The sequence below is a fragment of the Taurulus bubalis genome (assembly GCF_910589615.1).
Source record: "Taurulus bubalis genome assembly, chromosome: 1".
NCBI lineage: Eukaryota > Metazoa > Chordata > Actinopteri > Perciformes > Cottidae > Taurulus > Taurulus bubalis.
Window position 1 is genome coordinate 12557536 of NC_136589.1, and position 19444 is coordinate 12576979.

The following is a 19444-nucleotide window of genomic DNA, read 5'->3' on the forward strand; positions in this document are numbered from 1 at the left end:
TATGTGAGGAAACAGTGAGGGACCCTGGTGTCCAGTGTATTTGTGTGCAGCCCTACAGAGTCAGAGCAGGAATGCGGTGTGTTCACAGTACCTGCACTGACTGTAATAGCCTCCATGAACTGGTCTCTCCAAGAGTTGGTTCCCACCACCAGTGCCAGGTTGGTCTTCTTGATCAGCTTGTCCACTGTGCTCTGTGTGAAACAATACAAGAATAAAATCCACCCGTTATTTATGTTTACAGGCTGCTTAAACAAAAAATAATACACAAGCTTCGCCACATGATGGCAGTGGCATCAAGTCCCTGACAGCAGAATCTGCTTGATGGTGATGAAACCACACGCCAGAAACAAATATAGTGGGTATATCATTAGAGGATGCATATGAACCACATCTCCAGAAATGCATCACGGTGGGTTAGCAGGCCTCTAAAGAGCAACTGCTAAAATTAGAAATATGTATGAGTTATCTGTTTGACTGCATGGAAAACATTGGTTTCTGCAGCAATAATCAGGCATATTGGGCTGCGTTTGACGAGTAACCTTTCTCACCTTAAACTCATATGATTCCTCAATAATGACTTCCAGCTTGCCGTGTTCCCCCAGCACCGGTTTTCCCATCTCTGCGATCCGCCTGGCTTCCTCCTCGTCTGATGACTTCATCCTGTCTGCTACATCTGAGCGCAGAGGGCGAGAGGGAGCAAAATAAAAAAGGAATCACAGTGAGAAAGATGGCTGTCAAAATATGAGGATGCTCAGCTGATTAGCATGTTGCGTTGTACTTCGCAGCATACAAACAAAACATCAGAGGGCTGCCTCACCAGAACCAGTTTGAATGTATTCAGCCTTTACAAAGTTCAGGCTTTACGGAGAGACAAGATTAGTTTTATATGGAGTATTTTAAGCACTCACGCCTGTCACACTCAATCAGTGCAAAGTGGTCTCCCAACTGTGTTATTTAAAGGTTAGACAAACTTGTATGCCTGATCAAAAAACAACAAAACACTGCAAAGGCAAATATTCAGGTTTTTCCCTTTTCCCATTGATCTACTTTTATCTAAGTGCTGGAGTTTATAATTACTTTCAAGGTCCTAAAATGTCATAAAGAGCACTTGACTTTGTCAAGAAATACTTTATTCTAAAAAAAGTCTGATAGAAAAGTAAATACAAATCTTCCCATTTGTTTTGAGATACCTGTCTCTAACCTCCTGACATTGTGTTCATGTTAGAGACTTAATTTTAGGGCGGGCTGTTGTCTTTTTCTGTTATGCCACAACCAATCAGCAGTGAATGACATAACCGTCCCGCTGACATCATTTTCAATGGACACAGAAGCTGAAAAATTATTTTCGAATTAAACTAATAGCTTATACTGTATGTATATAAATATGTTTATTTAAGACATGTGGCATTTTTCTGCCACTAGTTTTCATGAATGTAGGGAGGTAAGAAGACTCATCCCTAATCCCGGCAACTACACTCTGATTGGTCGGGGGGTCGGAGAAAAAACAAGCAACAACCTGTAAACCTCAAACTGTGTGCATGCCCACATTCGTGAGAAAATATGTTTCTGCAGTTTAACAAAACAATCCCAACTCAATGTCCACTGACTAGTTTTGTGTTATTAGATTTTTGTTGTCTTTCCCAGAGCCTTCTTCTATCACATGGTCTTCATCAGTGAATGGAGTTTGCTCTGTTGTCATGAGGATGGATCTGCTGCTGACTGAGCAAACTCCACCCGCTGATGGAGACTGTGGTTAAAAGCTCCAAGAAAAGAAATAGCAAGTGGACTATTTCAAAGGTCTCGAATTAACTTTTGTGCCCTTACTTCTTGTGATTTGGGCAAAATGACCCTTTAAATGATAAACACAAATCATCATAAGGTTTCACAATAAGGATGTGAAGTGCTGATAGTAGGACGGAGCTGAAGCAACGATTACAAATCAAGTACTTTCAAGGCCTTCCATTCAACGTCAGTACTCCTTAGGACCTGATCTGTCCGACTATTGGCCTATCAGACGAGTCCTGGGTGGCTCTGCTGTAGAGAGAAGCCACAATGCTTCACAGAGCTCCTGAGTGCACCGCACACTACAAAGAGCGCCATAACATCAATTGTGGGCTGTCAAACTCTATCAAGAAAGAGCGGCTGTGCATCCAAAGGTCCTCTCATCCCGCTCTGTGTGTGTGACACCCCCACCGAGCCACCTGGTGCAGAGACCTTGTCATCTCTTCTACGAGCCCCGAGTCCCTGCCTGCTGCTCTTTGCTGACAACACGCTTACCATTAAATATTAACGTTGCCATTAAAGATCACAGCCCAGTCCCCTTCATAGAAGGGACTGTGCGCTCACACACACACACGCACACAGACGCACATGCAGAGGCATGCATAATATACCAGTGCATGAGTTATGAGTTCCGGGACACACACACACACACACACACACACACACACACACACACACACACACACACACACACACACACACACACACACACACACACACACACTTTTAAGCTAAATCAATTACACACCCAAGACAGTGTGCACCCTCAAGTCCTGACAGGACTTCTTCTGCTCATGTTTAAAAATTGATTATCCAGCCGTTCCTCTGCTCCGTGCTGCACCATCTAAATGACACAATTTCCTTGACGAGGAAGGAGAAACAATAATAATAACACAATCCCACAAACATAATTGCATTTCTAATTTTGGACCTTTTCTTTTTTTTATCTTGACGGTTATCAAATGTTTGTACCTTCCTCTTGACTGGAGAACATGATTTATGGATTTATGATTAATTAAATCCGCTGATTAGGGGAAAAACCATCATTAAGTGCGGCAGAGAGCAGCAAAAGAGTGTGTTGTTTGTAACGGTAACAGTAGAGGAGGATAACAGCGCGGGCTCGCAGTTTATTTATATCAAACCTCTCTAAGTAATGACTCAAAATCTTTATCGGCAGCAAAATAAAACCATTCTAAACTGTCACCCTCTGAGATCTCACAGCATGCAACCGAGACCCTCACATTCAGGGCTGATGTTTAAACCACAGCACACACACACACAGAAGATGGTTAGTGGAGATGCTTAGGGGGGAATGGGCAGCTTACCGTCAGCTAACAACAGGGCTGTGGAGGAGAGAAGAGAGGGAGGAGGAGGAAGAGGAGGAGGAAGGCATGGAGAAAACAGAAGGAGGATGAGCAGTGGAAATGGAAGAAACGTGCATTAGGTCGAAAGGAGGAGAGAAATGTAATGACCTCAGAGAATGGCTGGGTATTGACCCTGAGGTGTAATATATGTAGCACTGATTATTCACTTGGCTGAGGGAGTGGAAAGAATGTGGTATTTTGTATCTTTTTATGACCACAAAAGGCACAATCAAGGTTTATTAAGGGGAAAAATGTCCGATAGAGAAAGAGAGAGAGAGAGAGAGAGAAAAAGGAAGGATATTTTGCATCATGATCTCCAGCTATGAGCCCGACATTAACTCAAAGCTTTATTACTCCCAGATGCTGTCTGATGACACCCGTATTAACCCTAATTTAACTAGCTCAGCATGAAATAGTGTTGGCCCAATACATGCATTTGTCAGAACTTGGCCTTTTATCAATACTAATATAAAATGTTGAATGCATTGCATTCAAATCATTATATAAAAATATAAAAGACATAATGCTTCTATTTGAATAAATCTAATCATAAATGTCAGAAGCAATACATACATCATTTAAACAAAGTGGATCACCTTACTCAGATGTCTTTAAATAACTCCAGTAGATTAATTATATACACATTTATTATTAATAAGCTTAATACACTCTATGTTATTTCCAAACTCAAGAAGGAATAATTGAAAAGATTGGAGAGATTTAGAAGATGAAATGATCTGACTAGAATTAGTGAACAAACATTTACAGTTTGTGTTCTGGTTTGTGTTATGGTATATATATATATATATATATATATATATATATATATATATATATATATATATATATATATATATATATATATATATATATATATACATATATACATATATACCATAACAATAGACAGAATATATATATATATATATATATATATATATATATATATATATATATATATATATATTGTGAGCCAGTATTGCCAGTGTCAATATGGCGGGGTTGAGGATGACCCGATTATATTTGATTTATTTACTCTCATTTTCAGTGGGAAGAAAAGTTAAACACATTCACACACTCACACAGGGCGTGTGACTCATTTCCCTTGGACTTATTATATCACACGTTGTAATCCTTTTTTTTTGGATAGATTTTTCAAATATATAAAGAACAAAAGAACATGTTGCAACGCAAGATCAAATCTTACACTAAATTGCTTAAGAACGGGACAAGCAGAACATTGTGGACATTGAAGCAGCTAATAGGAACAAATAAACAGGAAAATAAACATTACAAGAGAAATATAACTAAAAGGGGTCTGGCTTCGTATGAATAATAACTTTTGATATACTTATATTTAGGAACGACCTGTCTTCGAGCTGGGGAGGTTTCATGCTGTGATTTATTCAACCATTCCAATTATTTTCTGTTTTATCCCATTTCTGATATTAGACTTGCTCCATTATTATTGGACCTGTTGAGTTTCAGGGTTTAAGGGACCCTTAAAGGCGTCCAAGGTGGGAGGGGTCTCATTTTGAATTTGCCCTTTGAGGTTTCTTCCAGTTTTTCTAATGTCCTTATGGTTCCTTGAAAGATTGTCTTGTCATCTTCGATATTAGAAGCCTCTTAAGACATTGCACGTGATATTGAGCTACACAAATAACCTTTTCACTGGAGCAGCCTGACGTTGTGATTAAAGATGCACTTCATCGAGGAAACACATTTCTATTCACTCACTCAGTCAGATCTGGTATTCGGAGAATCCATCAGGGACGAGGCTGCTAATCATCCAGTTACAACCAACCACAAACCTCCACTCAACGTACAACGACTATGCCGATGATGAGGGTGCAGACGCTCAGGACTACCACGCCCCCTTTCTCTGCATCTTGATTACGACTCTGTCTGATTGTTTATCTGCATGCCGGAGTCGCAGAGCAGATCAGTGACACAGCACATCGCGCTCAGACGCCTTCGGCAAAAAGTAAACCGTAACTAAATGATATGATTAAGAATAAAAGGAGGCTCAACAAGTCATCCAGCGAGGCAGATAATTACATGACAGGGTATGTCATAAGTGGATGAAGAGAGAGGAGAAAGCCTTCCTGTGCGTTCCAGCCTCCAGAGATTCACATTGACAACGCTTTCTTTGGACGTCTTCATCATAATTTCTCCCTACATGCATAAAACCTGGACAAATGTGCACACCCTTGAAGGGATCAGAGGCATTTAAAGGACAAAATTAAGCTGTTCACTTCTTTCACGAATGGTCCGACTCCTTCTGAAACCCCCTTCAACCGAGAAAAGATACTAATTAACCTGTTTGTGTTCGGAGGCCGCTTATCAACTTCCTAAATCCAATGCAGTCCACAGTTAATCATCGTAAGTAGCTAAGTGTATTAATTGCTGTGGGCGATTTGCTTCATTATCATTAGCACTAGCCGAGCCGTGCTGATCCGGAGCCAAGTGTGGCGTAAAACCCAGCTGTGGTGAGTCTGAGTGGCCGTACCCCAGTCAGTGATAACAGTGTGTCATTTGGTAAAGGCCGGTGAGGGAGCGGAAAACACACACACACACATTCCGATAAATACATACAAAACACACAAACAGGAGCAGACAAAGTCAAACCACTCAAGCACATACACAATATACTGGTATCTAAGTACAAATACTGTGTCCTGTATAGCTGTCTATCCGAATGCAGCATGACAAGCTAAGAAATGTAGCAGCGTGCGTCCAAAAGATGATCGGGAAAGAAACACATTTGACACGTGTGTTAAGCCTCAAGGGGACTGAGTGTAGAATGTAAACTCCACAGGGCACCTTTAATCTTGAACTTAATTCAAATCACTAAACGAGTAATAAACTGAGCACAACAGAAAAACAACATACACAGATGCAAACGGGCAAACACGTAAAGACTTGTACACACACACACACACACACACACACACACACACACACACACACACACACACACACACAAAGAACACAAACGATGCTGATAAAGAAACACACAAACAGAGGTGTTTCAGAAGCAGACTCATAATACCGATCACGCTCACAACCCAGAAGGTTGTCATTCTGCCAGCAGTACAATTGCGATAGGGAAGATTAACCAAAGGGATGTAATTGGAGGGGGTGGAGGACCGTGTGTATGTGTGTGTGTGTGAGTGGAGGGGTAGGGTGGGGTGTCTGTGTTTAACCGTTGTCATCATCAGCGTGTACTCCTGCGCGCTCGGCCAAATCAGATCTGTCTCGTTACAAAAGAGTGAGTCCTTTTCTGGCTCTCGCACACATACCCGGGCTGAGTCCCAGCGTCAATACAGCCGCTAATGCACGCCTTCTCTCTCCACAGCTCATTAAGACAGAATCATCATTTGACTTATCCGGGCTATTCTGGTATTGCCGAGGCCCGGAGGTGGATCTGGGCCTACACCTGGAGCTGCATGTATACGTGATGTGAAGGCAGAGGTATAGAAGAAGGGAGAATTTGGTGGATGCAGGAAGGAAGGAATGAGGAGTTGGCTTAATGGAATTATGGAGTGATGGATAGACATATCTAGGGATGGAGGGATTGGTGTAGGAAGGAGAGGAGGAATATGGAAGGGGTATGAAAGGATGAGATTGTGGACATTGGAACAAGGGAAAAAGGGATGGAAAGAATGGTAGATGTGAGGAGGAAAGGAAGGACAGAGATGCAATGAAGGACATTTGAAAGGAGGGATTGATGGAAAGATGGAGGGATGGGTGTAAGAGGTGCAGGAGAATGGAGAATCTTCTGGATGCAGGAAAGGTGAATGGATAAATTGAAGAATGGATTTATTGGTAGATGGAATAACGGGTGGATGGAGGGATTGGTGGAGAAAGGAGAGGAGGAATGGAGAGGAAGGAGGGCAAAAGTAATGGAGGGGTGCAGGAAAGATGAATGATGAAATGTGAATGGATTTATGGATTGATAGAGGAATGGACTGACGGGGGATTGTCAGAAACAAGAGGGCAGAAGAAGTGATGGAAGAAGAAAGAATATAGGAAGAATATTAAAGACGGCGTGCGATGCGGAGGGATGAAGAATGGAGCGATGATAAATAGATTTATGGAGGGAAAGAAGAATAGCAACATGGATGGATGATTGATTGAGAGATGGGAGGATACATATATTGGTGGAGGAAGGAGAGGATGAATCGAAGGGGATGAAGAAATAATGTCATGAGGTGAGGAAGGAATCTGAGTTATGGAGGAATGGAGTTTGATGTAGTGCTCTGGACAAGAGCTTCACACATGTTTGGCAGCAGAGCAACCGTGGACGGTACCCTCTTAGGAATCAGGGCTCCAAAAGGGTTCTTCCAGAACCATTGGCTTCTGAAGAACCTATTTTTTAAGAAAGGGTTCCATAAATAACCCTTTTGATCCCCAAAAAACCTTTTGGAAGAAAGAGTTTTTCAAGGATTGTTGAAAGCATAGGTGTTAAAAGAACCATGTAATGGACATTTAAGATGGAATAGAAAGGGGTTCTCAGTAGAACCCCCTGAGTGGGTTCTTTAGCACCCTTAGAAGGTGGAAGGTCTCTGGATAGAACCTCCAGAGAAGGTTCTGGGTGGAACCTTTCACAGATGATTCTGTATTTGTTGGGTTCTCAGTAGAACCCCAGGTGGAACCTTTATGAGAAACGGGAGCCAAAAAGGTCTCTCCTACTAGGACAAGCCGAAGAACCCTGTATGATTCTAGTTAGCACTTTTATTTCAAAGAGTGTAGCTGATTTGGTTCAGTGTCTTGCTCAAGGACATGTACATGTTGCCAGGAGAACATGTGCAACATGATCTAACACCTGAGCCACAACCAAAAAGAAGTCTGATTGAATGGAAGTCTATAAGAAAAAAGCTTTACTTCTCACTTGATTTATTACCTCAGTAAAACATTGTAGATATGAGTTTATGGTTCCAATTGCTAGTTTCAAGTCTTCTTCAATACAGCATGATGTTCATTTAGTAAATTATGGTCCATTTAGAGTCAAATAGATGACAAAGCAGGGTATGCAAAAAAACAAGATGGCGACGGCCAGAATGCCAAGCTCGAGGCTTTGAAACGACCGTCCACAAACCAATGGGTGACGTCACGTAGACTACGTCCACTTCTTACATACAACATATGGCCACATTTAGAGCAAAGATGGAGTGTTGAATATGACAGAAAAGGTGTGGCTATAGAGGAGTAGAGGAATGAATGAATTGACGGGTAGGAGGATAGAGGGATGAAGGGATGGACAGATGGATGTTCGGGGGATGAAAGGACTTGTAGATATAACAAACGAGGAAATGGAAGAAGTGACTTATGCATGGACTACTGAATGGATAGAAGTGGTACAGACATTTAGACACGGAGGAATGACAACAGTCCAATCATGGAGCTTCATTACAAATATATAATCTACTGTACTGGTGATGAGTCATCACTCTCCATAATGTAGCACACACATAAATGCATGTATGAGGATATTTATACCTATTTATTTATAACCTGTACATCCACCTACAGACACATTGGCAGCCTGTTTCCAATCAGAGTGTTTCCTGCAGCTCAGAGTGATGTGTTAAATAATAACGGTTCAAGCGTCGCCGGCATGCACCGCTACTCAACTCACACCAAACACACACACACACACACACACACACACACTCACTGTCGGAGAGAAACGAGATGACAAAGACGAATGCTTCAGCCGCCTTTATTATCTTTCAATATGCAGGCTGTGTAACGCGTCCATCATCTTGTTATGCTCTATCCATGTTTCTGACGGCATGGAATCGGAAGGAGTCAAAATGCTAAGTACACGCCATACTTCATCTTCTTAGGCAGCGCTGCTAGACTGAATGAACTGATAATTTAACTGAATGCTGGATGATTTCACTCGAGCATCCTGATGGACGTCTTTCACGGATGAAAAGTCATGTTTTTAATCTTGCTGGGCTAATTAAAGTCGCTACGTGTAGCGTTTTAACATCAATAAATCTCTGACACATTCATCTTGAGATATTAGGGTGATTACTGTAAACAAATACAATCATTGCCAAGAAAATTGGCAGCTTCTACCAGTCACAACACTTTATTTGTATATATTTTGTAAGTGAGTGCAAGTTGAGTTTTGGTTTATATCACAAAGCAGGATAAGATCCCCGTTTTCTTCCAGAAAAAAACGGACCTCAACCTTGATAACTCCTCGCCTTTTTAATTCCTAGTAAAGTGCCTTTAAAAATGACTTTGAGATTTTTCATAATACAACAGACCGATCTTTGAAATATGACATCTTCTCTCTTTCAGGACTTTTTTTTGCTGCTGTTCTATCTCAAATTTGGCCTGTGAGTTAATAGAATAGATTTTTTTTTTAAATACTAATTTACTGCTTTGATGTGAGTCCGATGAAAATATTGGCACCACTCTAATGTCTCTCCGTGATATATTAAACGACAGTTAGTGAGTTTAGCATAGCACAAACACTGAAAACAGGGAAACAGCGAGCAACAATGACCCTGCGCTGGACAAAGTACCACTTTTTAATTCCGGAATAAACAAACAAGATGGAACATAGTGAAATGCATACGTTTGGTTACCTTTGGAAGAAGCCAAGCTGGCCGTTTCCCCCAATTTCGGTCTTTGGATGCTGCCTGTAGTTCCATTTTTACAGTGCAGACGTGAGAGTGTTATTGATCTTCTCATCAAAGTCTCTGTAAGAAAATAATTACGCATGTTTCCCAAAATAAACTGTTACTTTAAGGAAGGACCAAAAGAAATCATTTCACCATTAGGTTCCATATTTGGTTTAATCTGTATCTCTGATGATGGCTGGTTTAGGAAAGCCTACAAACCCCAGACAGCCTGCCTCTGGACTTACAAGAGACGCTCCTAATCGGCCCATATGCTTCATTTCACATGGGACAGTTCTCATATTAACCAGAGTCTTGTTCGTCCTCTCGCTATTTCTGCTTGAATCCCTGGTGGTTCTCCATCCACGGCCGTCTGTTTCACTCTGAATCTCTCCCTTTATCCTTTCCCTGCTTCGGTCTCATTTCTTTTATCTCTCCCTGTCTCTGTGCGCCGCTATCTCTCACATATCTTTCTACTTCTCCACTCATTCCTGTCATTTATCTGCTGTCAAACTACTAATAACAGGTATACAATGCCGCAAAATATCAGCATAAAACAATACCTGAAACTTTCCTGTTTACCTTCTGTTTTATAGCAATTGAATGTCGTCAAATTGTCCCAAAAGAATTACTTCCAAGATACCTTAAGGCTTAGATAAATGTTATGGTCAGCTAATACTGCAATTAAAAAATATTTTCATTAATCTGCTGATTATTTTATGGATTAATCGATTAGTTATTTTATTCTATTTCATTTCATTATACAATGATATGAAACGGAGACTTAGCATTTTTGCTTTGCAATTTACTCAAATAATCAATTATCAAAATAGTTATCTATCTTTGCGGGGATGTGTATTCTGTGTACTTTACAGAGGACATACCACTGCAATGGCTCAGACTAGATATTCCCAAATTAATCACATTGTGATCACATGTGTGAACATTTTAGTGAGTCCATCATCTTTGGTTGGCTTGGTGGTTGACTCATTTATCAGCTCATTCATGGTCCACCGGAACAACAACAACAACAACAACAACAACAACAACAACAACAACAACAACAAATGTGTCACTTGCTGCCTGATCCGTACATCCTGCCCGGTAGGTACTGGGCATGTGCAACTCTCATCTCTCAACATGAATTAACTAATAGAAAGGAATTCAACTAGTTTGTTGTTTTAGCTTCGACCTCTCTCTGTCTGTTGGTCCGTCCACTAAAATGTCCCCACCCTTTGGCGGCCACAGTTTCCGCCCTAGGAGCCGGAAATGTGGCATGGCGGTCAAATGTTTGTGAAGCTGTGTCTGTGTGAATGCATGAACGTGTGGGTGCACGTGCGCGGTTGCAGTTATTGCAAATTTGCTCTTGTTTCATTGTGATTGGGTTTAGCAGGGTGCAATTTGACCAAGGCTTGTCGAAAGCAGAGTAATTAAACAATACATTTTCAGCAGCAGTTGGTGAAATGATTATATTTTGACTCGGAGTAAAAAGCAACTATGGGAAACTTCATAATAGCACACATTTCTAGACCTCTCCACCGTCCCCTCATCGTCTTTTCCCACATCTCTCTGTTTTTCACAAGCGTCACTCCCCTCTTCTCTCTGCCTCCATATTCCTCTGCTGTTTTTATGCATCTCTCTCCTCCTCTATCTGATTCGTCCAGTCCAGATGTCACGCTGTGCCGTGCGGATCAAGTGGAGACGAGCTCCCTCTACTTGTTAACAGTCTGTTTATTCTGCAGCCATATCAGCCTCACTGCCGTGTCAGCAGCAGGCAATTACATCGCAGATTACCAACCCTGATAATGCCATCAGACCAGGCCGTACACACAAATACACACTCGGTGAACACACACACACAAACAAAATAAAGACACGTATTTATACAGTTCACAAGTCCCCTGCTTACTCACCAACATGGTGAGAGTTTTCACACACTAACACTTAGCAGTGGTGGAAAGAAACCAAAAACTGATCTTAAAGACTGCTGTAGTTAGTTTGCAGATTTAAATTTTTCATTCAAAACCTAAAATATGAGGCATTATTTCTTGATTTCCCCTTAAATTGAAATACTGACTTTCATTACACAATTTCCACTGTTTGACAGTGTCCCATCCAACTCTTCCTCATGTAAATGTTTCAAACTGAGTGAAATATGAATGCATCAAAACATATTTAAAATCTGTACTTAAATGCAGCAACGGCGTGTTTTTTGCATTGGCTCTTTTACGCCACCTTTAATGTGGACGTCCAATCAGTGTTAAATGTAGTCAACTGAAGCAATACGTGTTAAATTGATGAAAAAATAAGCTGAGCTTGCAGCTTTAAAACCTTTAGTTCTTCCTGCATCCTGCATTCTGTAAGTAAGAACTACAGGTGCTCTTTCCGCTTGGATGTCTAGTAGTATGCTCTTGATGCCGCTAAAAAAACAGAACTTCCTCGTTTTCTTTGCTTGTATTGCATACATGACAATATTGAAAATGGCATCCCAACATATGAGAGCAGAGGGTGTTATGGACTGTAAATATTGCAATTAACAACATTTACTATCAACACTGATTGGACATCAACATAAAAGGTGTTGCCTTGAAGTGAAAGATCTGAATACTACATCCTCCACTGACCATTAACATCACTATAATTGTGAGGACTTCCACTAACTTTTGTCCAATGTCTAACTGTTTAACAGAAATAAATGAACTTAATTTGAACTGCCCACCGTCGCCCACAAAGTTCTTCATAGCATTACTATTAAACATGTCTTTATTGTTGCAGCTTTGTCTTACAGTTTTCTTTTCTCATATATCTTCTTATATTTGTATATACAGACACACACAGACACACAAGTAAACACACAGGTTGTGCTGAGTTCACAGAGGAGGGAAGCGTCTCTCGTCGTTGGCCACCGTGCTGACACCACTGTAACCCTGAGACCTGATTAACAGCCCTGCTCCGAGCCGTCTCACTGGCTTCTCACAGCGACAAAGCCCCAAGGATCCTTCGGAAGCCCTCAATATCCACTTATCATACGCAACATTAATAACTTCAACAATATTATCCATGTTCCATAGAGAGAAGCAGTAGAAGTAACTTTTTTTTATCAATACTTTCATTTCTTGCCCTCTGGGTATGAGACAGCCTGCATATTAATATTTTATCATGTGTATTTAAAGAATCTTGTTCCTAAATGGGACATCCTCTGAAATTAACACAAAATTAAAGCAAATGATTTAGCAATGTAAGTCTTTTGTTGACACAATCATAACCACTTTCAAGCCTTAACCATCTGCGGTTTATTCCGGAAATATTGAACAGTGACCTTCATGTGACTGTTCTCTAAAAAGAAAAAAGGATATGAAGGGCAATAAACCCATTTATTCCTCCTTTTACCCACTTAGCGCTGTCATATGGACGGATTATGGGACAACAAGCGCCTGGCACAGACAAAAGCCCTTCGCCCCTCCTACAAAGGAGCGACACACCCAAACAGAGCTAAACGCTAACACCATGGTGTTAGCGTTTAGCTCTGCAGTCTACTAACATGGTCCCACTGACAATGCTAACATGTTGATGTAAGCAGGTCTAATGTTTAACATGTTTACCGCTGTAAATTAGCATGTTAGCATGCTAATATTTGCTTTGCGCTACTAGCACTAAACACAAAGTACAGCTGAGGCTAATGGGAATGTTAGTTCTACCTGTTAGGGTATTTGGTTTGCGGATGAAGAAAATGGCCACCCCCGTATAGAAAAACAGCTCCACAGCTGTCTAGAACCTTCAAGGTTTTCATTTAGGTTGAATGTAAATTCAGTATTTATAAACCTCTCTATACATTAGTTGCATTGTTAGTGGCAGAGTCGATTACTGGATCCTGGATCCAACTTGTTTTCAGGAACAAAGGATGTATGGGAAATGAGGCTTGCATGGAATCTAGTGTAACTTGTTTGACAAATGTGATCAGGACATCACTTATTATAACTGAGCTTCCAACAAGAAATGCTACCAGTCACGTAAGATCGAGGCTCTGATCTCCCATCCATGGCTGTTCACAGCAACATAGACGAACAACCACAAACACTCCCATTCACACATCCGAGGCGACTGCTGAGCCACCCAGCAACAATCTATTCTGGTCCAAATGAATCAGATCATCATAGGGAGCTGTCCGGCATAAAAGAGATGGACTTTCACCGCTGTGAGAAAAATGGAAAGCACCTGACTTGCGTGAGGTGTGTCATCGTGGAACAAAGTTATTCTCGGGGGGGGGGGGGGGTTTGAGAAGGTCATTACCGACATCGATATTAATGAGAGCCCACATAGGAGGTTAGCGCCCGTGCTGGCCCTCACCCGTGCGTGAAGACATTCCCGACACTGTAGTGTGCCACCGGCACGGCAGGTAGCAACGCGGCTCATCCATATCTCCGTGCTGAGAACAGCCCCCACACACCTCTCAGGAACAATTACTGCTCTTCCAGCTCCTCGTCACAGATGGTAAGGGCTTTCAGAGCGACTCTCCGTCCTCCCCCATCTCTCTCCTCTCCTCTATCTGTGGCCCATTGTCTCTTTGGTTGACTGTGTCTGTCTCTCTCCACCTCTCCGTCTTTTTTTAATTTTTATTCTATTTCTGTTGCTCCCTCCTCCCTCAGCCGTCCGCCTCCCCCACTTTCCCTCTCGGCCTCTCCCAGCTCCAAATTCAACAGTTCAATTTAAATCCATTACACTTAAGCCCCTGACAAGAGCGTGGCATCCATGGTAACCGTTACTAGACAACAACCGGTGACTCCGCAGCCACGTCGATGCCACCGGTGGCGGGGAGGTGCACCGAAGGCGTAAAAGTGTGTGTTATTTGCTAAGTGACGGGTGCCGTCCTTCAACTGTGACCCCAATCTGGAACAGAAAGAGGCGGAAGGACTGAGATGCATTTGTTTAAAAGTAGCATCACTACGATGTGGAGCACAGGGTTGAAGCTAATTTGATAACAATACGGCAACCTTCTAATGCCATTCCCTGTTTGCCGCTGCCCCCGTAACCCTCCTATCAGCTGACAGCACCAGCATGATGTGGATAAGAATGCACCAGCAGAGTCGGCTGAAGTAGCCCTGCCTTCAGGGTCTGTGCTTGAAAAAAGAAGACAAACACAGTAAATCACCAACACGTCGTCTCACATCCTACACCAACTACTGTACAACGCCGCGGCAATCACAGCAGAAGAAGTCAGCGCTGACCTCCACACTTAGGAGGCGGGCTGTAAGTACACACTGCAGTTCCACCACCGGCTTGATTCATGGAAAGTTGGGCAAACAATGCAAATAAAGATAAAGATGCACGACAACGTTATAATCACAATCAGGGATAATTAAAGGGGCCGCTCATGCGCTGCTTCCCACAATAACGCTGCATCACTGAATTACCATTTAATTGCATGTTGATACAATCAATGCAGCCCTGACAGGAAGCTCAGCGCTAGCAGAGGGTGAAAAAACATCCTGTATATCTTCTCTGTATGGAATGATACTGCAGAACAAGTGACAACTATTCTTTTCAAAACGATTGGTGCCCAAGAAGAGGTTATAAGTTATCTGAATTTCTTTAATTTTTTATGGCTATTCTTTCTGCAATGGCCATTTCCATTCCTGTGCTAGATTCAAAAGGCCTTCACATGAAAGTAAGCATGCATGTAATGCAGGAAAACTTTATACGTTAGACATATATCTTAAAGTGCACTTTTCGTTATACCACAACAGAGCTGTATTAATTTCTTGCTAATGCTAACGACGGAACATCTTACTGCTGCATTCAAGTGGCCAAACACAACGTGACCTTTATTGTGAAGGAGCTACAGAAGATGCAATGTATTCGTGACCGCGTTAGCACTAACTGCAATCGTTCATCATGAACAAAAAAGGACATTTTCAGCATTTCTCGTGAGCAAATCAGTTTTGAAGGAGTAATGAGACAACCTCCAAATCCTCAGCGAGCTAACCAACTCTCACCTGCTATCATGTGGAAAACTACTCGATAGCAGGACGCCAGTTGATGGAGGAGGGCCAAAAATTGACTGTAGGGCTGCAACTAACGATTATTTTAATAATCGATTAATCCGTTGATTATTTTTTCGATTAATCGATGAATCAGATAAAAAAAATTAATTAATTTTCAACCCTTTATTCAAAAACAGAAATGACAGTGCAAATTCACAGTGCAAAACATCTTCAGAAAGTGCAAACAGGTTGCTCCTTGAACATCCCTGAGCTGTTAATTAAAAAAATAAAATAAAAATGGACTAACACTAAAAACATACGCATGTATTCTTTACATCTGCCAAATGTGAGCCCTTTTTAGTGTCATTGATCTCCTTGGAGCAGAGGCTGCTTCAGCATGCCCTGCTTTATCATTATGTATGAAACACTGGGACAGTGGGAAGCTGTACTGCTCCTTTCACGTCTGTTTTGACCTCCACCTTCAGGCCCAGCTCCACTTCATCTCAGTCCTGCATCAAGCTGTGCTACATATAGAGCGTCCTCTTCCTTATACTCTTTCATTCACATCATCTGATCAATATCTGGGCCTCTTATGACCACGAAATCATATTGTTGGCTAAGCCCAACTACGTGATTTGATTCATTCTACTTTGAGTAAAAAAACAAAAACCTGCAGCCAGATCCGCCAGTGTGCCGGTTAAACGTTAACGAGTGACAGCGTGAACTAAACCAGACCGGGGGGTTACGGCATGTTTCATCACGTTACGTTTTTTTCCAAGCAAGACTGAACTGTAACGGAGCATAGAGTATCTTTAACGACAATACACAACCCAAACACGTTAGCTAACGTGATAGCAAGCTGAATAGCTTCCATCAAAAACAAGTTGGAAGGAAATGAAGCCACGAAGATCACAACCTCAGCTTTTCTCCGTGTCTCACTCCAATCTCAGAAATGCTGGCATGCCAGTTGCTCTGCTCCACTCTTCTTTTTTTCTTTCCCAACTTATTAAATGCTGTAATAATCGCGCGACACAACAAATCGATAATGAAATTCTTTGCTAACTCTTTTGATAATCGCTTTTTATCGATTCTTTGTTGCAGCTCTAATTGACTGACACCTTTATTCAAATGGATGGAGTTTGTTTGACTGTGTCACAGATCACCACAGCCAAATCAACCAGTTGACCTTTAACTCAACTTCCAAACTTTGAAATGACTATTTTTTTCCCAATCAAAGAAGTCCAGTAATGTAGAAAGTGCATTAACACTTCATAACCTTCATTATCATGTCACACCCTGCCTCTGACATTCCTTCCCGTGACCCCAGAAAGAAGTGGAGCTTTAATGAAGTCGGGGTCTGCGAATGCATGAATAGCGCCGGGCTCCCAATTGAATTAAATCTATTCATCCGTGCCAGTTTGATTTCTCCGTGGTACTGAGGCAACCGAAGGCCCTCTGAGTCGTGACATTTGTGCCGTGGCTGGCGGAGCAGGCGCGAAGGTGAACACCCATCTGCCTATATCCCTTACCACCAATTCCAAACCCAGTGCAATGTGTAGGCTTTGACTGGAATGAGACAGATAAGAGGTAAAAGAAAAGCAGACAGTGAAAGTCAGACGTGTTTGTCTGCAGACATTTACACATGTTCCCCAAACACGGACTCACATGCACAAACAAACCCGCACCCGCACCTCAGACTCACTGAATGAATCCTGCAGGTCACCTGTGACACACAGTCCTCGGGGCGTATGTTACGATTACATAATAATCTTTACTTAAATCCACTTCTTGCATAGGGAATAGTATCAGTGTCACACCACTCTAATTTAGGAAGTCTCTTGACATGAGAGTAATCCCTCTCAGATTTCAGTATTAATTGTGTCACAGTATTCAAAGAGGGCCCTATGCACTTTTAAAATAAGCCGAGAAGGAACCTGGACACTTTGCTGACAACAGAGAAGGGATTTAACAGACTTTTGACTGGGAGCAAACTGCCAACCCCCCACCAGGACTGATGCAAGTTCATGAGGCAGGTGTGCAACACAGATAACCGGCAATTAGGACAAGAGAATCGGAAATATTCACAGCTTGATCTCAAATGTCAAGGTAGTCATTTTGAGAAATTCTCAATACTCAAAGCACTGAATTGTATTTCCATCAATGCTAATTGACTCAATTTGAAGTACTATTTACACGCTGCACCCAAGTGAGTTTTGTATTGATGCTGTGTGTGCAAATATATCGCATTCAAAAAAGCAACCAACTCCAGGCTTCATTCACTGTAACTACAGCATGTGGTTCATAATCAGTAAATTGAACACTGCTCATGTTAAATTCTGTCAAATCTGACACGAATATGAAGCAAGTTAACGACCAAATGATGAAAGCACAGACAAAGCAACAACAATGAGAGACATTAATTTCCCCGCCTGCAGCTTGGTTGAAACTTCATTTTATGGTATGTTCTTCTGTTTTGACTGAATTTAAATGTCCACCAACACAAACACAAGCTGGCCCTAGCTCACCTTGATTGGTTTCATATCTACTTGGTTCATATTGAAGGGTTTTAATAACTTGTCACATTTGGACTTGTACAGTGTAAAAAGAAATTGTTTATGTGTACATTACAATGCATGAAATATGATAATTAATAAGGGATATTATTATGAAGGATTTGTAACTGTATGCATCCGAGGTTCACTGTTTTTATCACTGTAAAATGAGTTATGTGTGAATGAATGTTAGACAATATTGCATTTTGCTTGAACATTGAGCTGTCCCTTTAAGGAATTGTAGTTCTCTTGTTCGCCTGAGGTGGCGGAGCTGAACATTGACTTTTGAGATGATAGAATCTACCCTTTTCTAGAGAAGAAGAAGAATAGCTCCACCCCTGAGGCTGCGGGCCAATGAACAAGTAGAACTGTGGTTCAGGTGTTAAAAAGGACTTTAACCAATAGGAAGGGCTCTAAGCTCCGCGACTGTGTAGAAAACTAACTTGCATGCGCGCAAGCGGCCTCTTTTTTCCGGGTGACGCGAGCGGAACAGACGTGCGGGCAGTGTTGGGGGTAACGAGTTACAAAGTAACGGATTACAGTAACGATATTACTATTATAGGTAACGAAGTAAAGTAACGCATTACACTCAAAATATTTGTAACTACACTACTTTACTAGACCTTGGGAACGCGCTTTCCTGCGTTACCCAAGTAATTTTTACCAGTCCGAAAAGTTCTCTTTTAGTGGCGCGCGAGTCACACGACACTTGCTGCATGAACAATAGCAACAAGCTGCTAGCTAGCGCTGCTGCTGCTACTGCCCGCGACCCCTCTGCCCAAGTCGGGTGTCGAGCCTGGTCCCACTATCTTCGGTGGTTTTCGGTGAGCTAGCGGAAGTTAACGGAGAGTTAGCGGAAGTTAGTGGGGAAGTGACGGAGCGCTAGCAGGAGCCCCAGTCGGCTACAGCGGGGAGCTAACGGCTCGTAACCCGACGTTTACGGTGGATTGTTCATGCAGGAAGTGTCGTGTGACTCGCACGATTATTATTACTGGAAATTATATTAATTAATAATAATAAATTATTATTGAAAATTGAAAATAAAGTGTTGTTTGTGGATTTTAAAGTGAGGCATATTTCTTTGGTCAGACAGTGTGAACAGGGTTAATGTTCGTTCAAGTTAA

General features: G+C 41.7%; 1 protein-coding gene across 3 annotated transcripts in view; it reads right to left on the minus strand.

Annotated features, from left to right (window-relative positions):
- The window catches only part of slc8a3 (solute carrier family 8 member 3), a gene marked incomplete at both ends in the record, with an annotated part of 92583 nt that overhangs the window by 4357 nt on the left and 68782 nt on the right, over positions 1-19444 (minus strand). Inside the window, 3 exons of one of the 3 annotated variants that reach the window (XM_079218692.1) lie at positions 92-191; positions 549-673; positions 3108-3125. In XM_079218692.1, coding sequence (XP_079074818.1) covers positions 92-191; positions 549-673; positions 3108-3125 — 243 coding nt within the window. Of the gene's footprint in view, positions 1-91; positions 192-548; positions 674-3107; positions 3126-9754; positions 9869-19444 lie in introns of all 3 variants that reach the window. The other 2 variants (XM_079218691.1, XM_079218693.1) reach the window with 2 other exon arrangements.